The sequence below is a fragment of the Vespula pensylvanica genome, chromosome 10 (genome assembly GCF_014466175.1).
Source record: "Vespula pensylvanica isolate Volc-1 chromosome 10, ASM1446617v1, whole genome shotgun sequence".
NCBI lineage: Eukaryota > Metazoa > Arthropoda > Insecta > Hymenoptera > Vespidae > Vespula > Vespula pensylvanica.
Genome location: NC_057694.1, coordinates 28,035 through 54,383, shown reverse-complemented (window position 1 = coordinate 54,383; position 26,349 = coordinate 28,035). Strand labels below are relative to the sequence as shown.

Below are 26,349 nucleotides of genomic sequence, written 5' to 3'. Positions count from 1 at the left end.
TTCTGCCTTGTACATGAAAAATTTCGTTTTATTGTTGCTTCCATTAATAATTCTAAAGATATTTGAATCGTTGAGTGTACTTTTTCTCTAGTTATTTTCAAAATGTTTTTTTATTGGAAAAAGAAGGAAATTGTAACGATTAAAGAAAATACAAACAAAATGACTCGCGTAAATCTATTTATGTAAATTCAAATTCCAACGAAGAAAATTCTATTACAATTACGTTTTACAAAAATCGTTCCCGCCAAATGATTCTTACATGTAAAAAAAAAAAACTTAGACATTGCCAACTTTATAAACCGAATACGTATTCAAATATATCAATCAAAGCACTTTTATATTACAAGACATTATTCGAAGAGAATGATTCCAGTTTAATGAATGATATTTATGTAATGATAAGACAGAAAACAAATTGAAATGTTTCATATTCAATCTCTATAAGAAAGATTTATATATAAATGTGACAATCAAAGCCACGAAATCATTGTTCGAAAGATCGATTTTTGCTAAGTTGGCATAATTTGTCCTTACGGTAGTTTCCGGTCTTCACGGTGTATGCCAGGTGTGAATGCATGCATTTTCATAAGCCGCCGTGAAAAAACGCGCTTTGTCAAGAATTGATGAGTCTTTATGTGAATTAAAATTGGTATGGTGTGTATAATAATACTTGGAATACATTGTCGATTTATATTATCATAGCGGAATAATAATAAACTACGGTCAACTGTTTTACATTATTATTCGTGATAGCGTTCACTTACTACGTACGTGCATCATCGGTTAAAAAACACATCGGTTTCTGTATTCATGCCAATTTGTCATCGTTGTACCGTCGTATCGTTCAAAAAGAACGTAAGACCAAATAAACCGTCCAATCTTCTTTGCTTTTTGCTTTCTTCTCTAATGCATAAAAATAAAAAGAAAACTCCTTGTTTGTAAGATCGATTATCAAGCAATAAAAGCCGCAAACGAGCGGATGTTAAGTGATCTTGACGTCAAGCGTTGACATGCCGCTTCTTCGTAAGCAGCCCTTTCAACGTCTTCACGTCTCCTCCGACTTTAAGGACGACGATGAGGTTTTCCATTGTGAAGTTACTAATGAAATCTTCAAGGACTACAAGTAAGTTAATAATACTAAGAAAAATCGAGAAAAACATAGCAATTTTATCGTTCATTTGGATTTATTCGCTTTATAATGTTTGTTTCAATATTTGAAATTATGCTCACATCTTTTTTAATAGCATAGAATTTTGTTTTTATTTATTTATTTATTTTTGAACATATGCAATTTATTTAGTTTTAATATGATAGCAAAAGGACTAATCTATTTTGTAGTCTTATCTTTTAAATAAATATTATATAGCTATTACTATTAATAATTCTTTACTTCAGAAGTTATATGATTCATTTGTTAATATTATATGTTACAGTGAATTTTGCGAGAGAATTATTCTATGCAACTCTCTTATATGGTCATGCAGTATCACAGGAAGAACTAATATGACATATGAAGAAGCGTTGCAATGTGAAGAAAATGCTAAAAAAAGTTTGAAGGAGTTTCCAATGGAAGTATGATATATTTATATATTATATTACCCCATATCGTGTTATTTGTTTTTCTATTTAATGAGTGATAATGACAGTGCATTAAACAGAAGTATTTAAATACACTTATGACTGTGTTATGCATGTAATATTTATTATTTGGACTATACTGTTCCATTACTTCTCTTATATCTTAGAACCTTATTTTTCATAGTTACGGATTCCTATATTATACCTTGCCAGTAAAACAAATAGATCATCTTTTAACGAAATGGTAGAGGATGTTTACCAATTTGCAAGAGATCGATACTTTGTTGGTGAAATGGTTGAAGCAAGTTTTACTGAAGAATCATGGTGTGATTGTCATGTTCTTCAGGTTATCGAACCAACAGAGCAACAACTTAAACCTTATATTAAAGATACTAGCAGGTACATACTTTATTTCTATATAAATATTCAAATATATGATCGATTTAATTATAATCATAGGAGTCCACAAGAACATCAATATCATCCACCAGCCAAGCTATTTCGTTACGAAGTAGAGCAATTGGATTGCGGAGATTCTGATGTTAGTCAACTTATGATAGTAGAAGCTGGACAAGTAAGAAGACGAAAACAACATTATAGTAGGGAACGTAATAAAATATTTCTCCGTCAGCTCTGTGAACAAAATGAAAATAGTATATGGATAGTTAAGGTTAGCAGAATATAACAATTATTATATTTGTATTTTCATAAGATTTACTATACTTTCATTCGTTATTTTCCTTAGGAGAGTGTCTTACAAAAATATGGTATCAGTAAAGTGCGTTTTGATACAATATTTACCGGACCTGCACCTGATTTTTCTATGCGTACCAAAAAAGTAGTAAAACATAAACAAGAGTCTATAGAAAAATTTCTTACTTCAGATGTATCCAAACATAGAACCTTTGAAAAATCTGATCCATTAAAAAAAGTGAATGAAACTGGAATAGTTGTAAAAAAATATAGAAAACCAAGGTAAGATATGTTTATTATATTTAATAAAAAATTATATGATATCTTAAGATTTTCTTAATGCTTTAAAGTTTGTCAACAGAACAAATGGTAAATTTAAAGAAGATCTTAAAGCCAAAGCTCTTGAAGAAAAAGCAAAACGTAAAGAGGAAAGAGTATTGAAAAGTGAACGAAAAAAAGAGGAGAAGCAAAAATTAGCAGCTCTTGCTGCATATGTAAGGCAATGGAATAAACCACGAGAAGATCTCGAATGTGAAGATCTTCGTCCTATTCCAGAATCTGTCCCAATTAATTCTAGTATACCTAATGAAAAGTTTGGTGATTGTGCATTTATCTTAGAATTTCTGGAATTTTTCAACGAAGAGTTAGAAGTCTTTTCATATTTTCCTAGTGGCTTTAACTTTGATTTATTAGAAAGATCAATGTTAACCAAAGAAGCCTCTGGACCATGGAGTGATTTATTGCAGTTACTACTGTCAAATATTTTCAAATACCAAGCAGCAGAGGAAGATGAAATTCATGCACATGCATCTAACTTAGTAGTTGATATTAATATATACGAAGGAGTATCATCTATGGAGAAATCAGTAAAATTAGCAACCATAGCTTCTAAATGGTGTCAAACACAACATGGATGTAAGTTATCAGAGCTTACATTAGATCATACAACATTAAGTGAGATTTTAAGACAGCATCTATTAAGTTCTGGTGGTCGAATAAGCGAAGCTGCTTCAAAATGGCGCTATTCTCAACGAGGTATGAATTAAATTTCTTTTTGTATTTGTGATAACATTATAATAAAATATGATTTATTATTAGGTGGATATACAAATCTTGATGATCCTGCACTTCTTTTAAGAATAAATGAAACATATATTTTAAGATTGTTAGGGCATCGGAGTGTTTGTGAATTTAATTTAGATGATAAATTAAAATTAGTAACGTGTCTCATAAATCAATTACTTACTTTTGCTTCGATACGTGATTTTATTGAAGAAAGACATGAAAAACTTCATCAAGCAAAAAAAGAATTAAAATCATTTATGATTGCTGAACAAAAAAAAGGAAAAGAAGAAAAAGAAAAATTGAAAGAAAAAGAAGGGAAATTAGATGATGAAGATCAGAAACCGAAAAAAATTACACGTGGTAGTTGCGAAGAAGAAAAAAAAAGAGAAGAATATGAATATAAATTAAAAGAATTACAGCAAGCATCTAAAGATGACAAAATGATGGTATATTTAGGTGCAGATAGAGCTCATAGGAGATATTGGAGATTCTTGTCAATACCAGGTTATTTTAAATTATGTTAATAAATATATTCATAATTATAAAATAATTAATTTCGTGCTTCTTTCTGTAATAATATACAATTAGTTACAAACTATATTATCTTTTCGCATATAGGCCTATTTGTGGAAAATGATGAATGGTGGCCAGGTAATTGTCTTCCTGAAGGAACTCCATATAATCCAGAGTTAAAAGATAGAGAAGCAACATATGCATATTTAAGAAATAAATTTGAAGATGAATTTAGTGATAAAGAAAACAGTTTTAAAAAAGCTAGAAAATCACCAAAAAAAGTTACATTTTCTGAGAAAAATGGTGTAAAATCTCCTAGAAAAGATGTGAGCCCTAGAAAAGATTTTAAACATGAGTTAACAGATATTAGACATAATTTAATGGCGTGTACAGGAGATAAAGATTGTCCTATACACTGGAAAAGAACTGGACCTAAATGGAGTTTTTATGGGAAAATAGAAGATATAGAAATTTTAATAAATTCTCTAAGTAAAAGAGGAATTAGAGAAGGTGAATTACGTAATAACCTAGAACATGAAATGTCTAGTTTAATTTCTGTAATAGAGGAATGCCCTAGACACAAATTGAATTCTGAAGTTGTAAGTATTTTGATTGTAATTATGAAATAGAAGATAATATACAAATTTATTGTTTGTATTAGTTTTCAGAACCTGTAAAAGGACAGACCAATAAGACTGGAAAGAAAAATAAATATGAAAATGCTAATCTAAATTTTCCTACTGATTTGTCGGTTGATAATGTAATGGAAATGACATTAAGAGATTTTATTTTAGATTTTGAGGAAAAAATTAGAGGTGGTTGCTTGGGAAGTTTAAAAGTTATTAATCGAGATGCATGGAGAAAAGCAATAAATAATGAGAGTTATGACAAACAGTGTGAAAAATTAGTATATGGTATAAATGAGATCGATGCAGATGTTGCTCCTAATATTGTATTGGATAAAGTAAAAAATGAATCCAAACAAAGTAGACCTGGTACTCCAGATTCAGAAATTAGTGGTATTAATATAAGAAGTTATAAAGATCCTGGAAAGTACCTTGGTCCTCCTAATGAAAATGAAGTTTCTCCAGATCCAAAACAACAAACAAATATTAAACAAATGGCTTGTGCTATTTTACAGCTATCTCATGCTATAGAGCAACGGTACTTAAAAAAGCCATTAGGTACAGATGAAAAAGATAAAAAATGGTCTTGTGAAGAAGCTCGAGACAAATGGGAACAATCTCTTATGGCTTCAACGAGCTGGTCTCAATTATTTGTGCACTTAAATACTTTAGAAAATAGTATTGCATGGGGTAAAAGCGCATTTAATGCTCAATGTCGAGTATGTCGAAGACGAAGAGATGCCGAAAATATGTTATTGTGTGATGGATGCAATAAAGGCCATCATCTTTACTGTTTAAAACCAAAACTAAATGTAAGCCTCTCGTTCATAATTTTATCATTTTTTACTGTATTAATGATATCATTATATATGTAAAAGCAAATCATGTGTATTTTTTAGGCAGTACCTGAAGGGGATTGGTTTTGTTCTACTTGTAAACCACCAGAAATAAAACCAAAAGAAAAAGTTAAAAAACGAAGAAAATTTGAAGATGAAATTGATGAAGATTTAATTTTAACCAAAGAAACTCGACATAATCGTGCCAAACGTATTCCTGAGAGCGAAGATGAAGAAGATCAAGATAAAGATCAAAAAGATGAAATGGAAGAAGGAAGTGATGAAGACATGTAAGTAATATTATTAAAATATAAAAATAAGATTGTAATTATAAATGAAACTTCAATTATTTGGCAGAAACAAGTCAATTAATGTATGTTCTTCATGTAAAAGTGGTGGAAAACTCGTCAGTTGTGATATCTGTTCAAATCATTTTCATTTGGAATGCATTGAACCTCCTTTGTTGAGAATGCCAAGGGGCAGGTGGTCTTGTATAAATTGCAAAGAAAGAAGAAAACCTATTTCTAAATTTGGTAAGAATTCTTTTAAACAATGTTACAACAAACAATAAATTGTTTAATCTTGCTGAAGGATGGTAAAAATTAAAAAATAAGTTATGCACTGATTGCCATTTTACTATAAGTTTTGGTATATTAGGAGTAATCAAAATCTAATAAGGAAAAAATATATAGATGCTTTATCATTGTAATCTTAACAGTGTTTCAAGATTTCTTAGTTTTTACTATGTTCTTAGTGAGGGGGCGTGAAAGGGAAAGAGACAAGGAGAGGTTGTGCGCAGCAGCAGCACGCTCTCGCATCCATGGCTTTGCCAAGAGCCTCCTCACTACAGAATCTACAGACTGGGATGGTCTGTATCATATTCCTTTTCTATAAATGTCTAATTTTTTCTAAAGATGCTCATAAAATACTTTTACAGATAAGTAGTGGCATTTCGTAGCATTTTTTTAATGTATAATCATTGTTATATATAATACATACACAAAATGTTCCATTTAAAATTAAACACCTAAATATTTCCCTTGGATTAAGTAATACAAAAAAATAAAATCACGTTTGAATAGGAATGGTAGCATTTGGAATGAGTGCTTCAATTCAAATGACATATTTTTAAAATCATACTTGCATAAATTGTTCTATAAGAGTACATTATATTGTTTATTTATTTGTTAAATTAAATAACAAATAAATAAATAAAAAAAAACTGTTAGATGTTTCATTGAGATTGTGCTTTACTGTTTACCATGAATTCAAAATATGAAAGGATGTGTTATTAGGATATATGCTATAATCGCAATATTAATACAAGAAAACATTATTTCTTATTTATATCGTTTATTTATTATGATTTATGTACTATTTGAAATGATTTTTACATTGTTTCCATTTAAACATGATAGTAATTTTTTTCGTTCAAGTTTATCTCTTGGTCAAAAAAGCTATAACCTCCGAATGTAATATTTTATAAGCTATCGTATTACAATGACAAAAATAATATTTCATTAAAAAAAATCGACAATAACCTTGATACCTCAAAAAGAAGGAATAACTTTGAAAAAATTATCTATATTCAATTACTCCTCTTGAACATTGCACCTTTGGCCTATTATATTTTTTCATATCACCCGATTCAAAGAATATATTTAAGTGTTCGATTTTAAATAACATACCCCATATATACATATTAAATCGGAACACTGTTATATATGATTTTATAAAAGATGTCCTTAAGACTAAGTTACACTGTTTGAGAAGATACATCTGACGATGAAAAGAATTTTTTTCAAAATAATTTTTTTACGAGATTTTAAGATCATCAGTATTTTTTTAAATAAAGCCCTATGAATGTTTTTACATGAATTGATTTCTCATGTTATTCTGAATAAAAAAAAGTACAAGGATACAATGTCGAAAAACAATTAACTAGCGAGGTATTTTGAAAAAATATCCAGTAATTAATACAATTGTAACAAGTCTCTTTGATTGAAGTTAACCAAAAATTTTAGAGGAAAAAGATAGGAGGTTTAAGGTGAATTACATATTTACGATCATACATTTTCCCCAGTGCATTATATACACATGCATGTACAATTAAAATAAATAATGCATGTGCATGAATATTTGGAAAAAATAATGCATATGTATGTGTATTTAAACAAAAATAATACATGTCATTAGACATTTTTTCAAAATACCTCGTTAACTAATTATTTTTTGACCTTTTAGCTTTATGCTTATTTATTCAGAATAGTACGAGAAATCATGCAAAAATCATTTGAAATTTATGCAAAGAAATTCATAGGATTCCATTTTTAAAGATACCAATAACATTGAAATCTTGTAAAAAAATAAATTTGAGAAAGAATTCTTTCCATTATTAAATGTATTCTTTCAAATAGTCTAACTTTGTCTTAAGGATTTTTTTTCCATAAAATCATAAATAATGGAATTTCAAAATTGCATTGTTACAAAACTATAAATATATTTTTCTATAATTGTTTTTGCTTTAATTGAAGAAATAGTAGCTTATAATTTTTAAATTTTATATTGTTTTATTGATTTTGCTTGTAATGTATGTTTAATTTTAACCATTTTATTATGTAGTAATTGCAGTTATTTATACAAAATATTTGTTAATAATAATTATATGATAATATGTATATCAATTAGAAATATATTTATTTATCATTTTTTGCAAATGCTGCATACAAAAAACTGTTGATTGCAAATATAGTACTTTATATGTTACTAACTTGTATAATATTACTTTTTGATGTAGATAATATTTAACAGTTAACTTTATACAACTTTTTATTTCATATATATATACTATTTGATTAATATATAACAATTATTTTAAGTATTACTATAATGTTAACATAATATAAATAGTATTATATTTTAATAAAGGAAGATATCTATATTTTTCTGCAGATAGTAATTCAGATGATACAGAACCAAGGCAAACTCGTAGAGCAACAAAAAGAGCTGCAGAAAATATCCAAGAAGATAAAACAGTTAAAGGATATATAGCAAAGTTACAAGAGTTATTATTAGATATCAGACACCATAGAGATTCGTGGCCTTTTCTATCTCCTGTCACAAAGGATGAGGTTCCAGATTATCATGACATTATATCTAATCCTATGGACTTTGGTACAATCAAATACAAACTTGGAAATGGAGGGTATGAAAACTTGCAACAATTTTTTGATGACTGTCACTTGGTCTTTGAAAACTGTCAAGCATATAATCAAGAACATAGTTCGGTTTATAAGTAAGTAAAATTAAAAACGAAATAAAATATTTTATATTAGTTCGGATGCCAGAGATTGTGAGAGTAATAGGCAGGAACTTCTACTGGTATTATATTTGAATTTTTTAATAATACAAATGTATGTATGTTATTCTGAAATACACTGTGATTATTCTTATTAATTAGAAGTTTCATAAATTTCTAAAGATATTCATTTTTATTATTTTCATAAAATTTTAAGTATTTTTGATTTTCTATGTTAAAAGATTAAATATAAAATTTAAAATCATATTCAACATATATATAAGTACAGGCATCTTATTTGCTCATGATGTATTACATGTTATACTAACTAATATATAGAAAAAGTCAGGTAAAATGGGCATACATTATTTTGATAGTTTTTAAAATTTAAGCTATGGCTGTGAGATGATAATTTAAGATGGCAATTATGTGTGTGTGTATGTATTGTATGTTTAATTTGTATTATATATATTTAATATATATATATATATATATATATATATATATATATATATTGTATATAAATATTAGTTAAATAATTCAGGTTGACAACAACTATACTAACGAAGAAGGAAGAATCTTTGGCCTCCGAACATATGAATTAGTATATTTAATTAGAGTAAGGCTATGTCCTTTTAAAAATAGTTATGTTTACAGGGCAGGTTCAAGATTATTAAAGTATTTTGAGAAGCGATGCAAGGAAATAGGATTGAATCTGGAAGATGACACAGGACAGTCAATTGCTAAAAAGCCAAAATTAAACAGGAGTGATACCAATGAAAATGGCATTGAAAACGAAGAAAATTTCGAAATTTTAAAAAAAAGATAAAAGCAATGCACGTTTTATGTTTTACTCTAAAAGATTGAGTTTGCTTATTTAAAAATGCAACATTTAAGTATTTATAAAATATTCAACTGAATGCTTAGATAATATAATAATGATTACTATCTACAAATTTACACATCTGAACAGTAGATCTTGCTAATTCAGAATACATTATATTATGTGATAAATGTGTGGTTTTTTTTTACAAAATTTTCAGAAATTAGTATAATAGCACGTTTTTTTCTTTTTTTTTTTTTTGTCAAAGATCAGCTTGTTTACAAATAATTAAAAACTTTAGGCTGGGCCTACGCAAATATATGGTACAAATTATTATTATTCATTACACTGTACAGCGGTCATTGAGACAGTCCTTTGTAACTGTGTATGTTTTATACAATTAATTTGGTAATAAACATTTTCAAAATCAATCAAATGTTCACATTTAACAGATAAAGGATTATATGAGTATAGATTAATTTATTTTTGCTTTTACATTTAATGTTACAACATGTTATGTACTAATTGAAGTTTTTTCTTAATGGCCATGCCCTTCAAATTCTTTCTTCCTCTTTTCATTCCATACCTTAACATTTTCTTCTGCATAGGCTGAAATTTTAATATTTTATTCAAATTTGAATAATTTAATATAACATTCTTTCAACTATATCTCTGAGAATAAAATGATACATACATAATTTTTGAATCTTTATAAATAATGGTGCACAGACTACTATAGCAATCATCCAGTATTTCATTAACCAACTATGTTTCATATAATGTCGATATGGAAACTGTGCTATTTGCGCAGCTGTTGTATATGGATATTTCATTGGACGAGATTTAGATGGTGTATCAGCCATATTTTACTGAAAAAGGAAAATAATTTATATTAAACGTGTATATGTGTATGTATGTATAATACGCACGCATTATACGCAATTCTTGCAAAATATAATACAGATTCTTGAATATTATTCTTCTTTATTTTTTAAAATAAATTTATACTCATAGAAAATATACTGTATAATAATTATGAATTACACTTTACTGAATTAACTCGTATAAATAAATTAATTATTGATCACAACTTTTGAAAAAAAATTATCCAACATTGCCTAATATATCCTTTTTATTCTCTAATACAAATATTTAATATTAAAAAATTTTAATAAAAACACAATTTTACATTATATAATGCCTTCTCTTCGTACGATCGATCAAAAGTAACTTACGACTACGAATCTGAACCACGAAACAAACAGTTCTTGAAAAGACCTTATCACAACAGACTGTACAAACTGAACGTCGATTGATGTCACTGTTCAGCCGTGTGTAGTTTTCAATGGTACTACAAATATTGCAATGTTATAATTCTCCGCTAGACGTCGTCTCGTTCTTACTTATTTCATAACGTTTGTATCCGACATCATTGGATAATTTCTATTAAATATGTCAAATTGGGTCGTTTATTAAAAAACACTATCTATATTTTTGTTGAATCTAGTGTTACGACTTATGCTGATCCTAGACTTAAGATAAAAGAACCTATGTAACCATGAATTAGCAATATGAGAACCTACCTTAACCGATATAAGAATTCGCATATATTTAACATAAATGTCTACAAAGTTCCTATCATTGTATAAAGAAAAACGTGCTACAAAGGAAAGCGAGGGAATAACGAACGTCAAACAGATGTAAGACATGTTGTGTGTCCACAAAACTTTATCCCCACCAGCATGCAGAATCCCAACCGTCCGCAGTCGCCATTGGACATTTCCCCAGCCAGTTAGAAGAGAATTACGACGAGCAAATGAGGACATCGCGGCAAATTATCTCTCGCTAATAATTGGGCAACACTCCTTATTTAAACGGCTGCACACGCCGTCTCGACGTTGTTACTAAGGTTTTTCGCTGTACTAATCATATCAGGTTGTTATTGCTTAGATCATTTCGCTATACTAATTACTACGATTATTGCTCAAGTTATTGCTTAGTTATTGTTCCGATGTACGATTTATTCGACTCAGTCTTTATTACGATTATTATTCGATTCTCAGTTATGACTATTGTCTTGAACCGATCATTATTCTTGTTCAGTTATAACTATTATTATTATTTTAAATAAATTGAGCATTATAAAACAGTCTAAGTCAGTAATCCAGGTTGTCTCTACGGAAGCGACTCACTCTTCTAATTCTTATCGAGACGAATCTCAATTCCACCTTTATTTTCAAATCGCTTAAATGCGATCGAGAAATTTATTCTCCACGGCACAATCGATAAATTCTTTTGTGCGACTTCACCGCCAATCAATTCTACTCTCTCTGGAACCGAGCCAATCGAACCAAGACAAGAGAATCGGCCTATCCGGCGGTAAATATATTCAATCTATCAATAAAAAAAGTGGATTCCAACGTTGAGTCCCCGTCAGCCAATTGTAATCACCGAAACAGAGGTAAACCTCAGTATTCATCGAAAGTAAAGGTAGATGTCATTTGATTGGCTTGTGTACGCCGTGTGACATATCGTTAGGTGCCAATTCTGTGTCTTAAGTGCACACAGCAAGGTCAAAAAGGCACATGATCTCATGTCGCAGGAACTCCTCGAAGGGAATTTATTTTCCCATGGCCCGTGCTTCGTGAAACGTAACACTAGTTAAATGCATAGGGACGTTACAAAATACTAGGTTGAAAGGGGCTCTTATATATACCTCTGATAATGTAGAAATATGTATCAATTTTAATATCTATTGGAATCCGTTGAATAAAACTATAAGTTAGAAAAACCATATCATTTGCTTATGATATAATAACTTGTAATTAAATGATTAGTCCATTATTTTTTATTGTAAAATTAATAATCATAGTATCCTTGATTATGAAAATGATAAATAAAAATTTTATAATTTCAATCAAAAATTATTATTTTATAATAACAGTAAATTATATAATATATTAAAAAATTTTTGATTTAAATAAAGTAAAATCTTTGATAGAGAGAGAGAGAGAGAGAGAGAAGGTAGATCCTCCTCCAATCTATATCCCATTACCCTTCAAATGTACAAAAGAAACATGAAATTTGTTGCGACGTTTTATTTATATAATGAATGTGCATGTGTTCAATGCGAAATATGTATTTCATAATGCCTATTTTTTTAAACAATTATTCCACAATATAATAGTTGAATAGAATAATTGAATCTTAATATATGATGACGCATTATTGAAAGTTATTATTTATTAAGCGTCAAATTTATCATACAGTATATAGCAAAAGTATTACTACATATTACAGTTATTTTGAAATAATTACATCTAATAGTATTATAAGTGAATTGAAAAATATATGTAATTTAAATTTACACTTATTAATGATACTGTCACAGAAAAGGCTATTAGAAATAAGAATATGTAAGCATATGTATAGAAAAATTCGAATGAATAAAGTATTCGGTTAAATAATCTTTGTATTGATTTTATTATAATGTAATCTAAACAATTTAAAAAAAGAGAAATGGCAAACGAATATTCGTGATGTAATGTTTTTGTTGTGTTCTAGTAGGTAAAAATACTAGCTAACGGAACAGAATATCTTGAGGGAAATGTATTTAAAAATACGATAAAAAATAGAGATAGCCGCGGGCAATTGTGTGAGAGTGTCGTTGCTGGAATGCCACGACAAAGAATTTTTTTGACATTATATTCCGAAGCGAGATTAAAATTATCAACGACTGCCACAAGTTGAAGTTTTCTTTAACGAATTAAAATAGGTTACAACACATTTGTTTCTTCACAATTGCAATTAAAAATGAATTTACAACAGGTTATACTTGGTTTTTTAATTTTTTAAATAAATTATTATTTATTGTCGTTTCATATTATTTTTAAGCTTGTAAACAATTACTAATTTTATAAAACTTTTCTTTTCAAAGATGAGTAAAATGAAAATATTTCTTTTTGTAATCGTTATGGCAACATAAACAATTAAATTTTCGATCTTTTTAATAACGGTCTGTTTTACTAGTATGTATAATATGTGTAAATATGGTTTAGGATGTCCATCATACAGGAACAGAAATTGAATTATTCAATAAAAATATATTGGAACGATTAACATTACCACATGTTGAAGGTTTGCTGTTACGACCTCTTAGATCTACTGATTATGACAAAGGTATGTTAGTTTTATATAGATAGATCTTTAATACTGTAGATATAATAATAAAAAAGATATAAATATATACATGAAATTTTTTACTCAATTTATTAAATTTATAGGATTTTTAGAACTTTTGGCACAATTAACAGAAGTAGGAAAAGTAAATAAAGAACAATTTCTAAGTAAGTGATATTAATAAAAAAATAGTTTTCAAAAAACATCTTGTATGACAAATTGATTTTAATATAAATTTTTTATAGGCAAGTTCCAAAGTATGAAAAATGCCGGGATTTATTATATCATTGTTATAGAAGATACACATAGTACTAAGGTAATTGGAAGTGCAACTTTGATATCAGAGCAAAAATTTATTCATAACTGTGCATTGGTATGTATTATCTTTTGATTGACTATTGTATTATGTATATAGGTACAATCATCATAAGTTTGTATGTATACAAAATATTTTTTGTAGCGTGGACGTTTGGAAGATGTGGTTGTGAATAATAATTATAGAGGTAAACATTTGGGTAAATTACTTGTTAATGTTATTTTGCAACTGGCCCGTTATTTACACTGTTATAAAATATCTTTGGATTGCCGAGATAATCTCATACCATTCTATGAAAGTTTAGGTTTTAAAAGAGAACCGAATAATGCGAATAATCTTAATATGAGATTCTCAAATGAAAGTACTACTGAGCAATCTCATTTGTGAATAAAGTACTTAATTATTATCGTTTTATTTTAAATAAAATGTTAATATTTTGATCTTTTGTTAATTATCGTATTTATCATATAAATATTAAACTGTTATAAATGAAAATCTACGAATCATATAAATTGTAATTTTATTATTATATCGTATCTATGGAATTAAGTTTTTATGTAATAGAAAGATATATGGTATATTAAAATATTAATAAATACAACATACACATAACAGTTGGATATGTTTATAGTATATCGAATATAAATACTAAATCCAAAAAAATGATTCGATTATTATACTATATTTTCATGAATTTTATATGACTTAAAAAGAGTATATTGGTTATATATCTAATATATTAAGCAAAGTCCATACATACACACACACACACACGATGTTACGAAGCTTTGGGAAATTACTTTAGCAGTCGATTCTGCATATAAAAACAATAAAAAAAGTTCATATAAACATATGTTCTATTTGACTTTGTTTTCGACTTATAGCGAATTTTATATTGGAATAATTCTATTGAAAGATGGAAGTAGTTTAACTACTAATTTCACCTACCTATTTACGAATACAACTCAATATCTGGCGTTGAACCAATGGATTATTACTTGTTAGATTATTTGAAATCTGTCATGTACAGATCACCCATTGACAGTGCTGAAATACTTCGTTAGAGAATTGAATAAAGTTTTTAGAAAATTTTAAAACCTGGATATCTGAAGAAACGAAGAGGTTAAAATAATCAGTAGTAAAATGTCTCCAAATTTGTATTCAGATGCAAGGAGGGGCCATTTTTACACCTTTTGTCAAGGTAAACGGATAGAGTATATCAAAGAAACTCGATATAACAGGAAAACAAGGTCAAATAGGATATACATTTATATGAAGTTTCTTTTATCGTTTCCACGTGAAAATTTCATTGATTCAGAAATTTCCTGAAGCTATGGAATACTTTGGTAAAGTTACTATTGAAAATAATTATAGATATAGTTAGAGACTATTAGATACGCAAGTGCAGTAAGTGTATGTCCACACAAATCACATACAAGTCATAGATGTAATTTAATAAATAATATAAATTGATCTCTTTGATCTTCTTTTAGTTTAAATAAAACTTTTTATATAAAAAGTATTATTGATTTAAGTTATTTAAGGTATAATTAAGTATCACTTTCTGGAGAATTTGATATTTCAATTAAAGTTTTTTATTAATTGTATTAGTTCTTAATTTTATAGCTCTCTTTGCTTCCATTTGTCTTTGCCTAGCTAATTTCCGTTCGTCTCTTTTTCTTTTAGCCTCTTCAAATTTATTGTTTCCACTAAGTATACCTGTAAATTGTAATATAATTATTATTATTTAATATAATTATATTGAAACAGAATCTTCGAAAACAGAAAAGTATTGAGATTACCTATCTGTTCTATAGGTTGTACATCTTCAAGTGGTTGAAATTCAGAATCTTCCCAACCTACTTCAACAATTTCATTTTTATCCTCTATTCCTTGTATTGCTTCTTCTTCCTAAAAATAACACCATTCGCATATGAAATCATTAATATTAATTAATGATATGTATTATTTATATTGTATTAATCATTTAGAAATATCATGCTATACAAACCGGTTCTTCTTCGAGACTTGTCCATTGATCATGGGCTTTGGGGGAATGAGAAGATATTGAAATATTAGTAGCTGAATTAGATGGAACAGATGTTGAAGGTTGTTGCTCCATGTCGCCCCAATTATCAGCATCCCAACAGTCCCAATCACAGTCAGAATTTGTGTTCGTAGTGTTAGGAATATCATGTTCATGATCATGATCAAGAGATGTCATACTTGTTGCACTACTTGTTGTAGCAGTTGTACTTGCACTACTTTGTGAACTGCTGGCTTGTTCTGCAATTTAATAGAATTCAGAATATTGAATATATAATTATATTGGACCTATATTGAATATGAATAATTATATTAAACTTATATTATAGGAATATATCGAGTTAAAAACAAACCTAGAGAAGCAGGTTTATTCAATAAAATTCTAGACGTATTGTGAGAGTTTGATGATTTTGGTGTATCCGATTGACTACGATAAAATTTTGCAGTAACTGCAGCTACAGCCCATCCAGCCCATGTTGCTGCAGCATTGCTCAAACTAGGTGTAGCAGTATTTACATCAGCCTCTATAGTAATGCAAAAATGTTACATTTATATAACAATATATTAAAAGAGAATTGTATTAAAAGTATATTTACCCATTGATTCGCGAAGTCCAGGATCTTCTGAAACCCTTTCAAGTTTAGATAAGAATCCACGTATAGTTCGAAATGCATTATCTCTCACTTCCTTATCAACATCTGTAGTAAGTGGACATAAAGCAGGTAAAATCCGATTTGCTACTTCTTGCAATAAGAAGTATTGTTGTGTTGCTGCTAAAGCTAGTATACTTGCAGTTCTAGCAGGAGGAAATGAATCACGTGTACCTCTTATAAATGCGCCTATTAAGACCTGTACATATATTTAAATGTAATGTAAGAATTTAGGTATTATTAATTAATTACATACTCTTTGTATTTAATATAAACATTTTACCTTTTGTCTTATCTGTGGATGGAGATGTTGAGCAATTTTTCCAAGACAAACAGTTGTATTTGTACGAATACCACCCATTTCATCCTTTGATTGAAGTTTTGCAAAATATCTTAATGTTTCAACATTAAGATTATTATAATCTAACTTAGGAGCTAAATGCAGAACGGATTTTATAGTTTGTTCTCTAATTGCCGGATTCATATCTAAAAAGCCTCGTGCTACCTATCAGAAAAAAGATATATCTAATTTTATGACAGATTAGGCAAGTATGATAAGTATATACCTGCGGGAAAATAGCTTCATTTACAGTTGCTGGTTGAAGATGATCTATATATCTATCTAATTGCTGCAATAATCGTAGTCTAGTTGCTCGTACATTGGATGCAAATAATTTCACAACACAAGGTACTACACGACGTTGATATTCAGCATCGGGTAACTGATTACCTAATTGTAATAAAGGAGGCAATACTGCACTCCCAGCATCTCCAAACTCAAAAGCAGCTAATAATTGTGGTAAAATCTTAAATCTTCCAACACCTTTTGGAAATAAATCTAATTGACCAGCAAGTTGTGAAAAGAAACGTCCCTTTTCTCCTTTTTCTTTCATCTGAATTTCTTCTAAAAATAAAAGTGCATCAACAAGATTGTTTTTGAAAAATCCCCCATTGCTACGACAGCGAGCTATCACATCTGCAGGATTTGGTCTTCCTTCTGCATTGTCGCCTGTTAGTTCCTGATATACTACTGCTAACTGTTTCGGTATCTTATAAAACAAAAAACATAGATTTCTTAATACTGCTTAATATATTAGAGTAAATAAAAATATACATACTTCACTAATATTTTTAAGTTGAGTAAGGATACTAAGTGGCCCATTAAATGTTTCCCAGATCAGGCAGCCAAGTCCCCACATGTCAACTGAGCTATTTTTTATTCATTCATGAGTTTCAGTGTTAACATTAAACCTAAATGTTTAGATATAGAAAGTACTGATATTGTAAAATATATGAATTTAAATACTCATTATATGCAAATTGATACGAAAAAATAAATATCAAAGATTTTCCAATTATAGAAAAACATGAAGTTAATGCATTTAATGCAATTTATTAAATTTTACCATTAAAAAGATAAAATAACCTTAAAATTAAAAAAAATTGATATATATGATTAATATTTTCAAGTTCTATTAATATTTTAACATTATAAAATAAATAATTATTTTAACATAAATATATAATTATTTATTACTTGCATTAAAATCGAAATATTTATTCTATTTTTTAATATTCCACAATAATTTTTACCATTTAGTAGCTGGCTTCGCATTTTCTTTAATTTCTGGTGGTTGATATACTTCAAAATTTGAAGGCAATTTTGTATATATTGTATCCACAGCAGTCATGTATTCAACTCCTCCAAGTTTCCATTCACCACTTTCCTCATTTACAAATACAGTCCACAAATTGACATTGTTGTGTCGTAAATTACCATCGTTATTTAAGAAATTCAATGCTCTCTATCATCAAAACAAATTGCTATAATTAGAAGATATAAATTAAAATGTTATAAATGACTTGGAAAAAACAAAACTTCATACATACTGTAACTTGAAATATCCCCCAAGAAAAATACAAATCTATCTTGATAGTATCTTCAGAATCTAATTTGCATGAAAGACGATTCTGCAATGGTTCTACTCTTTCAGTCACTAAATAAACCATTTTATCTGTCTAAAACAAAATTATTACTTTAATTATTATATATATAGAAGATTTAGGCATTCTTATAATATTTTAATATTCCTACTATATAAATACTTAAGTTTGCCCATTATAAATAGAAAATAATTTGTACAAATATCTCAGCATGTTAATACCTCAAGACTATCAATATACGCAAGTATACTTGGATGTCTGAGTGTTTTAAGTCTTTTGACTGCTGTACGTGCAATGTCCAAGAAATGTTCTCCACCATTTTTGACTTCAAATACAAATACGGATACATCTTCTCCCACAGTAGAACCCTTACAATGAATTAAGAATTTCTTTATCCAATGATTTGAATATGATCATAATAGATTATAACTTCTCTTATTACCTTTCTTTTAGCTTTATGTAATGTCCAAATACTTTTATTTTCTAAACCTGGAACAGGTTCTCCAATCTCATATGGAAAATCCTTTGTAGGGTCTCTCGCAAAAAAAGACCACATTTTAACATTTAATTTTTCATTTCATTATAAATCAAAATGATTCTTCGACACTTTATAAAGAAATTAAAATTACATATAAAAGATTTTAATTAGATCGAATTAAACTCAATTAATGACAAATTTTTGACGTTTCCCTTATCTACTTGAATTACTAAATGAATTGATGAAATATATCGATATTTATAATACAATTCTTTAGACAGATTGCTCATCCCCAGGGTTGGGTCACTGGTCACTATTGTAGTGACGCTAGAAATATGCGCATAATAACAAAGGTTGGTGATCTGTGTACAGTCGTCTTATGATACCAGTTACCAATCAGTGTGCGATTTCGTTCAGCCAATCCTGTTCCAGTAATTTTCGTGCTGCGGATCCTGATAACGCGGGAAACGTTTAAGTTTTTGTCTCTTTCTTGAATTGTTATTTGTTTATCTAGTTATATGCTTCATTTTATTAAACTTGTATTAATATCAAATATGTTCATCATTTTGTTAAGAGAAAGTTGGAGTGTTATCTTTTTCAATTAGAATTAGAATCAACTCTATAGTTCTATTGATCTCGATGTAATGTGCACGAATTTACAAAAAGAGAATAACGTCAGTCGGAATGCTCGCCGACACGCAAACAGGTGCTCAACAAGCTGATGTTCCAACATCTATCCCAATCATGTCTCTACGTAATAAAATGACAATAAAATAAAAAGACCTCGAAAGATTCGTGAAAATGTAATCAATGTAATTAGTGATCAGTTAACTTGACCGTACTGGCATGACATAAATGCCTGCACAATGGTTTCCTGTCATAGATGCTCTATTTGCATTGATCACTGATGAGACCAAAATTTATATATATTGATTAATTTAAACACCGCTACTCTTTCTTATGTGGTGAACATAGTAACTAATTCACCAGAATTGGAAAAGTAAAACTCCAGTAATGCAACACAACGTTGCCTTTTAGATACTAGGGAATTATAAATCCTTATCTTTTACACTTCTATCTAGATTTCGACATAGAGCGATATGACGTTTAACAGCGAGTTCCTTTTATTTTATTTTAACAAAGTGAAGTTACCGATTACCAGCGGTTAATTTTCTTTATGAATAAGCATTCAGTTTACGCATAAGATCCCGATATGGTAGGAAAAAAATCGTGGTTTCTAGAAAATTGTAAATCGACATCGAAAGAGAAGCCACATGAGGTAACTATTGATTAAATGTGAATTTAATTAAATCGTTTCAAATCTGAATAAGTAAAGACAACTTCAAACTATATATGACGATTCTTTCGTGGCCATAGGTTTTGTATGGAAATATTGAAGACTAAGAATTGGTTTGAGACTTTATTTTATTCCTTTCCATATAATTTGAGAGAATAGTTCTTCCTGACGTCCTTTCGTAAAAATCGATCAGTTTATATATCTTATTTTAACTCAAAGATCGTTCAATTAGGAAGAAACGAAAAATCGAAAATAGAGGATGAAAACAAGGAGTTGAAAAAAAGAGAGCGAGTCCAAATAATGGAAAATATATACAAATCAAAAAAGAAATAGAGTTTTATTATAGATATAGCCTTTGTGAAAAAAATAAAAAGTTAGAGGAGATAGGAATTGAAAGAATAGGCATGATACCCTCTTTTAAAACAAAACATTGTGAATTTGTAAAGATCAAACGATGTTTCATCAAACATTGATAGAGCTGATTGTTTCATCTATTGTTTATTGGTTCTTTTGGATATAACAATTTGTCTTGGTAATTCAAATTTGGATCAATAAGTGGTAGTAGGATTGATATGGTTTTGGAAATTTTGTGATAAGTTTTTTAAAATTATTAAAGATTTAGATTTGGATCATAGTATAAAGTACTTTTTCTGAATTAATAATATCAGAATTATAATAATCATAGTAAATGTTAGTATAGGATTATATGATTTGACAAAGTAACTTATGTAATCTTAATTTATAACTAATTCACAAAGTAAATAATAAAACGATATTATAGTCAACATATTTCTTACAATGTATTACCGATTCATATATTATTTAAGGATGATAACATCTAATTATCTCATATTTCTGACTAAGTCATGTAATTGTTTCAAGTATTGTTGGTAGTGAAAGAAAGTTTAATATAGAGTATTATTTGGGGATGGTGTTTTTAATTTTTTAATTTCTTTAGCTAATTCGTTGCTGTTATATTTTACTTAGAATATTTCAAATTTGTTGTAGATTTTCAAACTATTATAAATAAATTTGAGAATAATATTATCAATGGTAGTTATATTTAAGATTCAGTGTGAATATGCTTAGTTTTTTTTTTAGGTTTGTGAGAAACAGTATGTAGTAACAATACATGGATTTTTGTTCTGCCCGTACTATGATATAACCAGTTATTATTGCTCTTTAAATTAATAAATTAATTTACCATCTGCCATCTACCATCTACGATCTTCCATCTATCATTTACTATTTACCATCTACCATCTACTATCTACTATCTATTATCTATTATCTATTATCTATATTATATATATACACCCCTCATAGACATTAAAAAAATATACATACATATATGAATTATTACTATTACTATTGATAAACAAAATATTAAGATAGTTAAATATTATATAATAAAGCTACCAGGAGAAACATATAGTAATCCTTCGAAAAAATAACTAATAGTAGATAGTACAGTTTGTGTGAGCCTCAACAGATAGCTTCTGCTTCATTTTCCTAATCATTATTATAAAGCATTTCCTAAATTTCCTAAAGCATTCCAAAATATAAGAAACATTTATGCGCCAAAATAGGCATATATCGCGAAAAGTGTATCATTAAAGAAATTAACATAGCACATTTGGATTATGAAACTAATGAGCTAACGGTGATTCTACTGTAAAATTTGCGATATCGAGTTGACGCCATTTATCAAGAATTTAGGTTCCAAAGCTAACTGGAGGAGAGTTAGTCTCCGCTTATGGTATGGAATGTCGCAATATCGGAACTACAATCATCACTATTAAATACGACCAGTCGTGCTTCCGAATTTCGAGTAATAAAACGAAGTCCACGATAGGATTTCTAATTGCGCCTTCGAACATTTGCACCTATATTTCGCTGATGCGTGTGTGAGTTTAGAATGACGGCACTCTAATATTATCTGCGATATTGGGATGAACTTATCGAGAATTCAGGTTCTAATGCTAACTGGGAGAGGATCAATCCTCGCTTACAGATAGTAGAACCATCACACATTGATAGCTTGATACACCATTCTTTTACCGATCTTTTATTTGAAATTTAGAACAATAAATTGTAATCCATGGTAGTACCAGTTCCGTGCTGTGTGTGTCTTATCCTGTCCGTATAGAAGAGAAAAAGAGAAAAAGAAGGAGACAAAGAGAAGGAGCAAAGGAGAGAAAAAGGAGAGACCCGCTCAAAGGTCCACAAAGGTCCAAGCGCCTACCTGAGAATATTAGAACTAGAATAATTAATCTAGTATAATTGTTTAAACTATTATATAACTGTTTTTCAATAAATAGAGATAGTTTATTTATTTCTGGATATACGAAAGATCGTTTCTATTAAGTACATCCTGTAGTCTACCAATCAATGGGAGTATCCTATCTAATTTAAAATCAAATTTGAATGATAAATGGATTCATTTTTTTCTTTGTAAAAGTAAAAAAAAAACAAAAAAAAGAAATGAGCAAAAGAAAACTAATAATTTTTGTTATCATTGCAGAGATGCAAGGAAAAAAATAGAAAAAAATAAATCATCATCTGTGTAACACATCTCGTTTAAAACTTAAGAAAGGAGACTGATAACAAAGAGGTGCATCTTGAAGATAGTTACATCGAAAAAAAATTTTCTGGTGTGCTTGGTTCAGCTTTGTGTGCACTTACAGTGGTATCTATAATTACCATATCTAATACTTTTCATAGCTGTTACTTTTATATAGAACTTGATTTTATTAAAATAAAATTATGCATTTAATTCTACTTTAGAAAAGAGAACAAGTGGAAAATTTATGTTATGATTTTAATAATAAAAATACATAAAATATAAAGTATTTTTATTCGTGTACGCGTGGCAAATTGGGACCGGAGATAGAATGTTACGTCATTTCAATTTTTCTAATCTCGATTAATCTAACTACACCCATCATCATAAGAGCATTTTGAATGACAACATGATAAAATTAAAAGTTGACTAAGAGTTATTCTCGAAAGGTTCTAGTGAATCTACGAAAATAACTCAATAGCTTAATAATTGTTCTCTTCAGCCACAGTTTGTGGGGATTTCTTCGGCATATCATCTTCTTCGTTTTGTGTTCTAATTTAACTGGTCGTCATTCAAAAAATGTAATAACGAAATCCGATTCCAGATTCAAAGATATGGAAGAAAAATATGCAACTCTAACAAACCTTATTTCTTTGAATAGAAACTAATTACTATCTTATTGAGATATCTTTTCGCAGCATATACTCAATCGTGATTTAGGTTGAAATTGAGGGTGAATGATTCGTAAATGTTTGATAATGAGGTAAATTGACATCGTTGTAAATTAAGATGCTTTTTAAGGATAAATTATACGCGATAGTTATTTTTTAACGGGCGACCACTAAAGAGACTCTACTCTCTTTTATAAATACAATCTGTACGATTGTTAAAAAGATAATAAACTTTGCGAATAAATACTGACTCTAACGACTGTATTGCACATAATCGGTGTAAGTTCACTTGTTTATATCGCGAAACGCGAACGAACGCTTCTATGTAGTAAGCGGTAGTAAGCGATTTTCTGTTTTAGTGATAGAAACACTCGACTACATCATTGCTTCACGTGCGATTGCAATGACATTCTGAAACAGAAAAACTATTAGTTACAAATTTCTAATGTGAAATAGTATATTCCGGCAACATTTTACATTATTTAAACAATTCTAAAATAACCAAAAATATGATTTATTTAAGCTTACTCGTTTGGAAAGATACTTCATCGACCTTTACTTATTAAAATCCAAAGGAAAACTCTTTCAATAACAGTCAAAGTTAGTAAAAAATGAATTTCTGTTAATCTAAACAAGTAACGGCCACGCGTTCAAATTTTAATTTTACTTAAATATTTATTTAATTCTATTTTATATTTAACGCATATTTCGATCTATGAAATTTATAAATAAATGTGTTATTGTTTAAATATTAGTTTGTTGTATTCCGTGCATGTTTCAAATTTTTTAAATAATTCTAAAATAATCGAAAGTATGACTAATTTTAGCTTACCCGTTTGAAAAGAAATTGCTTCGATCTTTACTCGTCGAAATCTAAAAATAAACTGTTTCCAATTTAATAATAAACTGTTTAAAATTTGTTCAATTAATATTAAACCTTTACGTATAATTAAAAAATAAAAAATAAATATGTTTAATGAAAAAAATATTTATTTATAAAAATCCTTTAACTAAAATTGCTTTAAATTCTTTTTATTTACCAACTCCTGTAAATATTAAATATTGATGAAATATTGTTTCATTTTTTGGTCATTCTTTAATTATGCAATTAATCTTTAGAATTTTTTCATCTGTACATTATTGCTCATCTATCAAAATAGCTTTTCATAAAGTTATTCAAATCATACAAGATATAAATTATATATGAATTACATATATTTTACATAGAAATAAAGCTTTAGTTTTTTTTTATTTGTTTATATTCTACGAGGAATTTATTATCAATCTTTTAATGTAATACATGAATTATTGTTGTAATTTTTCTTTTAAGTATAATAACTGCATTCCTTGGATATGTTTTTCTCGAGGCCAAATATTCTAATCGTAACTACAAATTTATTATCTATTATTCTTTATGTTCGATTCAATTTAGTTGAATGAATCTGAGGAGGATTTGCAATTGACTCATTAATCTTAAATCGATTTTATTTTTTTCATTTTATTTTATCATTTATTATTCTTTTCTTAGTTATTATCCATTTAATATATTTACATGAAACAGGATCATCTAATTCTTTAGGACTAAACAGAAATTTATACAAAATTTTTTACCACGCTTATAAACGTATAGAATGTATTTAACTTTCAATTGAAAAAAAATAAAGATAAAAAAATAAAAAATGTTGGTTTTCGCAATTTGTGCAATGATGCAATGCACATAGTTTGACGTTTCTTTTCTTGTATTTTTTTTCATAATTTTTCTGTTTTTTCTTTTTTCTTTTTTTTTTTTATCACGGAATATATTGTACATTTTAATATCATTTTTTTTTAAGATTGTCATTTTTATATTATTATTATTATATTATCATTTCTGTCGAGTCGTTTTTCATGAGTACGCGGATCGTATCTACCATATATACATACGTATATGCTTATCACACGAAGGTATCTATTTCTTCATTGCAGCTTCAATACGTGCTCGGAGAAGTATTAACAATAAAACTTTTCGCGCGGTACGTCATTCTGGACGACAATTTACGACTATTTTCACAACGATCATTGTGCTGCTGTCGTAACGGGAGTTATAAAAGTGCGGATGAGGAGACAGTTAGAGGGGGGAGGGGAAGAATCGTAAAAAAATTAAACTTGTTTCTGTTTGTTTGGGTTGCAAAAATACTAATTATTATAATATTAATTATTGCAGTACTAATTATACTAGTTTTGATTATATCTTATTGTAGCAGTACTAATTATAATAGTTCTGATTGTAGTGATTTCAGTATAGTAGTCTCAAACAACTGGATTTGTCCAATTTTGCCTGTATCTGCTCTGATTTTACAGGATTTTTCCAAATTGTCTCGATATGTCCAGATTTCATCAAATTTGGAATTGCTGTGATTTGTCTGAATTTACCTGGATTTGGCTTAATTTGTCCGGAGTTAGTCGGATTTGTTCGATATGCCCACATGCTGCCCAATTTTCACTAAATTTACTTGGATTTGCCATGGAAATTTACACGGACTTGTATAGATTTACCCGAATTTGCTCAGATTTGCTCAAGTTTATGAGAATTTGCCCGGATATGTTAGCACTTTAGCGATCACTAGCCTGTAATCGGCCTTTTGTCGCCAACGCTTACCGATTGCTAGCGTATTAATAGGTTTTTTATTGCCGACTCTTACCGACCGATAGCTTCGGTTCATCGGTTTTTTGTCCTCGTCGCTGAATGATATCGTACTTTAAAAAAATATTAAACTGTTTCTTATTTAAAAAT

At 28.5% G+C, this 26,349-nt stretch overlaps 4 protein-coding genes and 1 long non-coding RNA gene across 16 annotated transcripts; 3 read left to right on the top strand and 2 right to left on the bottom strand.

Annotated features, from left to right (window-relative positions):
- Nucleotides 1-560: 560 nt before the first annotated feature.
- Nucleotides 561-9,863, top strand: LOC122632241 (bromodomain adjacent to zinc finger domain protein 1A). 7 transcript variants are annotated; one of them, XM_043818819.1, is made up of 15 exons: nucleotides 561-654; nucleotides 754-855; nucleotides 944-1,123; nucleotides 1,434-1,572; nucleotides 1,763-2,248; nucleotides 2,324-2,553; nucleotides 2,633-3,306; nucleotides 3,370-3,840; nucleotides 3,955-4,448; nucleotides 4,511-5,287; nucleotides 5,375-5,601; nucleotides 5,669-5,844; nucleotides 6,066-6,179; nucleotides 8,264-8,606; nucleotides 9,255-9,863. In XM_043818819.1, the coding sequence occupies exons 3-15, from the start codon at nucleotides 1,011-1,013 to the stop codon at nucleotides 9,436-9,438; spliced, it is 4,428 nt and encodes a 1,475-aa protein (XP_043674754.1). In that variant the 5' UTR covers nucleotides 561-654; nucleotides 754-855; nucleotides 944-1,010; the 3' UTR covers nucleotides 9,439-9,863. The 7 variants fall into 7 exon arrangements, with proteins under 7 accessions (XP_043674754.1, XP_043674756.1, XP_043674759.1 ...); XM_043818820.1 differs by having other exon boundaries at nucleotides 564-649; XM_043818821.1 differs by lacking the exon at nucleotides 754-855.
- A 29-nt stretch (nucleotides 9,864-9,892) lies between these two features.
- On the bottom strand, nucleotides 9,893-10,811 carry LOC122632242. 4 transcript variants are annotated; one of them, XM_043818828.1, is made up of 3 exons: nucleotides 10,668-10,811; nucleotides 10,127-10,301; nucleotides 9,893-10,041 (listed from the first exon to the last, which is right to left on the bottom strand). In XM_043818828.1, exons 2-3 carry the CDS (start codon nucleotides 10,293-10,295, stop codon nucleotides 9,971-9,973), a joined length of 240 nt encoding a protein of 79 aa, XP_043674763.1. In that variant the 5' UTR covers nucleotides 10,296-10,301; nucleotides 10,668-10,811; the 3' UTR covers nucleotides 9,893-9,970. The 4 variants fall into 4 exon arrangements, with proteins under 4 accessions (XP_043674763.1, XP_043674761.1, XP_043674762.1 ...); XM_043818826.1 differs by having other exon boundaries at nucleotides 10,622-10,778; XM_043818827.1 differs by lacking the exon at nucleotides 10,668-10,811 and adding an exon at nucleotides 10,362-10,505.
- Nucleotides 10,812-12,490: 1,679 nt separating this feature from the next.
- On the top strand, nucleotides 12,491-15,400 carry LOC122632310 (probable glucosamine 6-phosphate N-acetyltransferase). Of its 2 annotated transcripts, none has more exons than XM_043818974.1 (6): nucleotides 12,491-12,848; nucleotides 13,000-13,260; nucleotides 13,491-13,611; nucleotides 13,716-13,778; nucleotides 13,857-13,984; nucleotides 14,072-15,400. In XM_043818974.1, the coding sequence occupies exons 2-6, from the start codon at nucleotides 13,246-13,248 to the stop codon at nucleotides 14,312-14,314; spliced, it is 570 nt and encodes a 189-aa protein (XP_043674909.1). In that variant the 5' UTR covers nucleotides 12,491-12,848; nucleotides 13,000-13,245; the 3' UTR covers nucleotides 14,315-15,400. The 2 variants fall into 2 exon arrangements, with proteins under 2 accessions (XP_043674909.1, XP_043674908.1); XM_043818973.1 differs by having other exon boundaries at nucleotides 12,997-13,260.
- A 99-nt stretch (nucleotides 15,401-15,499) lies between these two features.
- LOC122632309 (N-terminal kinase-like protein) lies at nucleotides 15,500-19,372 on the bottom strand. Of its 2 annotated transcripts, XM_043818971.1 has the most exons (12): nucleotides 19,010-19,372; nucleotides 18,789-18,935; nucleotides 18,514-18,642; nucleotides 18,217-18,428; nucleotides 17,742-17,832; nucleotides 17,190-17,672; nucleotides 16,907-17,128; nucleotides 16,570-16,822; nucleotides 16,327-16,497; nucleotides 15,939-16,213; nucleotides 15,730-15,838; nucleotides 15,500-15,646 (listed from the first exon to the last, which is right to left on the bottom strand). In XM_043818971.1, the coding sequence occupies exons 1-12, from the start codon at nucleotides 19,121-19,123 to the stop codon at nucleotides 15,513-15,515; spliced, it is 2,340 nt and encodes a 779-aa protein (XP_043674906.1). In that variant the 5' UTR covers nucleotides 19,124-19,372; the 3' UTR covers nucleotides 15,500-15,512. The 2 variants fall into 2 exon arrangements, with proteins under 2 accessions (XP_043674906.1, XP_043674907.1); XM_043818972.1 differs by lacking the exon at nucleotides 19,010-19,372 and having other exon boundaries at nucleotides 18,514-18,638; nucleotides 18,789-18,928.
- Nucleotides 19,373-20,122: 750 nt separating this feature from the next.
- LOC122632311 lies at nucleotides 20,123-21,123 on the top strand. The gene is made up of 2 exons (XR_006327850.1): nucleotides 20,123-20,324; nucleotides 20,423-21,123. It is a non-coding gene; the product is annotated as an uncharacterized LOC122632311 (long non-coding RNA).
- Nucleotides 21,124-26,349: the final 5,226 nt, after the last annotated feature.

Bases quoted from the DNA above. Each gene is read 5' to 3' on its own strand.
- LOC122632241 (XM_043818821.1), top strand. From the start codon at position 1,011: ATGCCGCTTCTTCGTAAGCAGCCCTTTCAACGTCTTCACGTCTCCTCC. The intron at 4,449-4,510 runs GTAAGTATTTTG...TGTTTGTATTAG, and splicing joins ACAAATTGAATTCTGAAGTT to TTTTCAGAACCTGTAAAAGG. The intron at 5,602-5,668 runs GTAAGTAATATT...ATTATTTGGCAG, and splicing joins GAAGGAAGTGATGAAGACAT to AAACAAGTCAATTAATGTAT.
- LOC122632242 (XM_043818828.1), bottom strand. From the start codon at position 10,295: ATGGCTGATACACCATCTAAATCTCGTCCAATGAAATATCCATATACA. The intron at 10,042-10,126 runs GTATGTATCATT...TTAAAATTTCAG, and splicing joins TATAAAGATTCAAAAATTAT to CCTATGCAGAAGAAAATGTT.
- LOC122632310 (XM_043818974.1), top strand. The intron at 13,612-13,715 runs GTATGTTAGTTT...TTAAATTTATAG, and splicing joins ATCTACTGATTATGACAAAG to GATTTTTAGAACTTTTGGCA. The intron at 13,779-13,856 runs GTAAGTGATATT...AATTTTTTATAG, and splicing joins AAATAAAGAACAATTTCTAA to GCAAGTTCCAAAGTATGAAA.
- LOC122632309 (XM_043818971.1), bottom strand. From the start codon at position 19,123: ATGTGGTCTTTTTTTGCGAGAGACCCTACAAAGGATTTTCCATATGAG. The intron at 18,936-19,009 runs GTAATAAGAGAA...ATTCATTGTAAG, and splicing joins TACATAAAGCTAAAAGAAAG to GGTTCTACTGTGGGAGAAGA. The intron at 16,214-16,326 runs GTTTGTTTTTAA...ATTAAATTGCAG, and splicing joins GAATAAACCTGCTTCTCTAG to AACAAGCCAGCAGTTCACAA.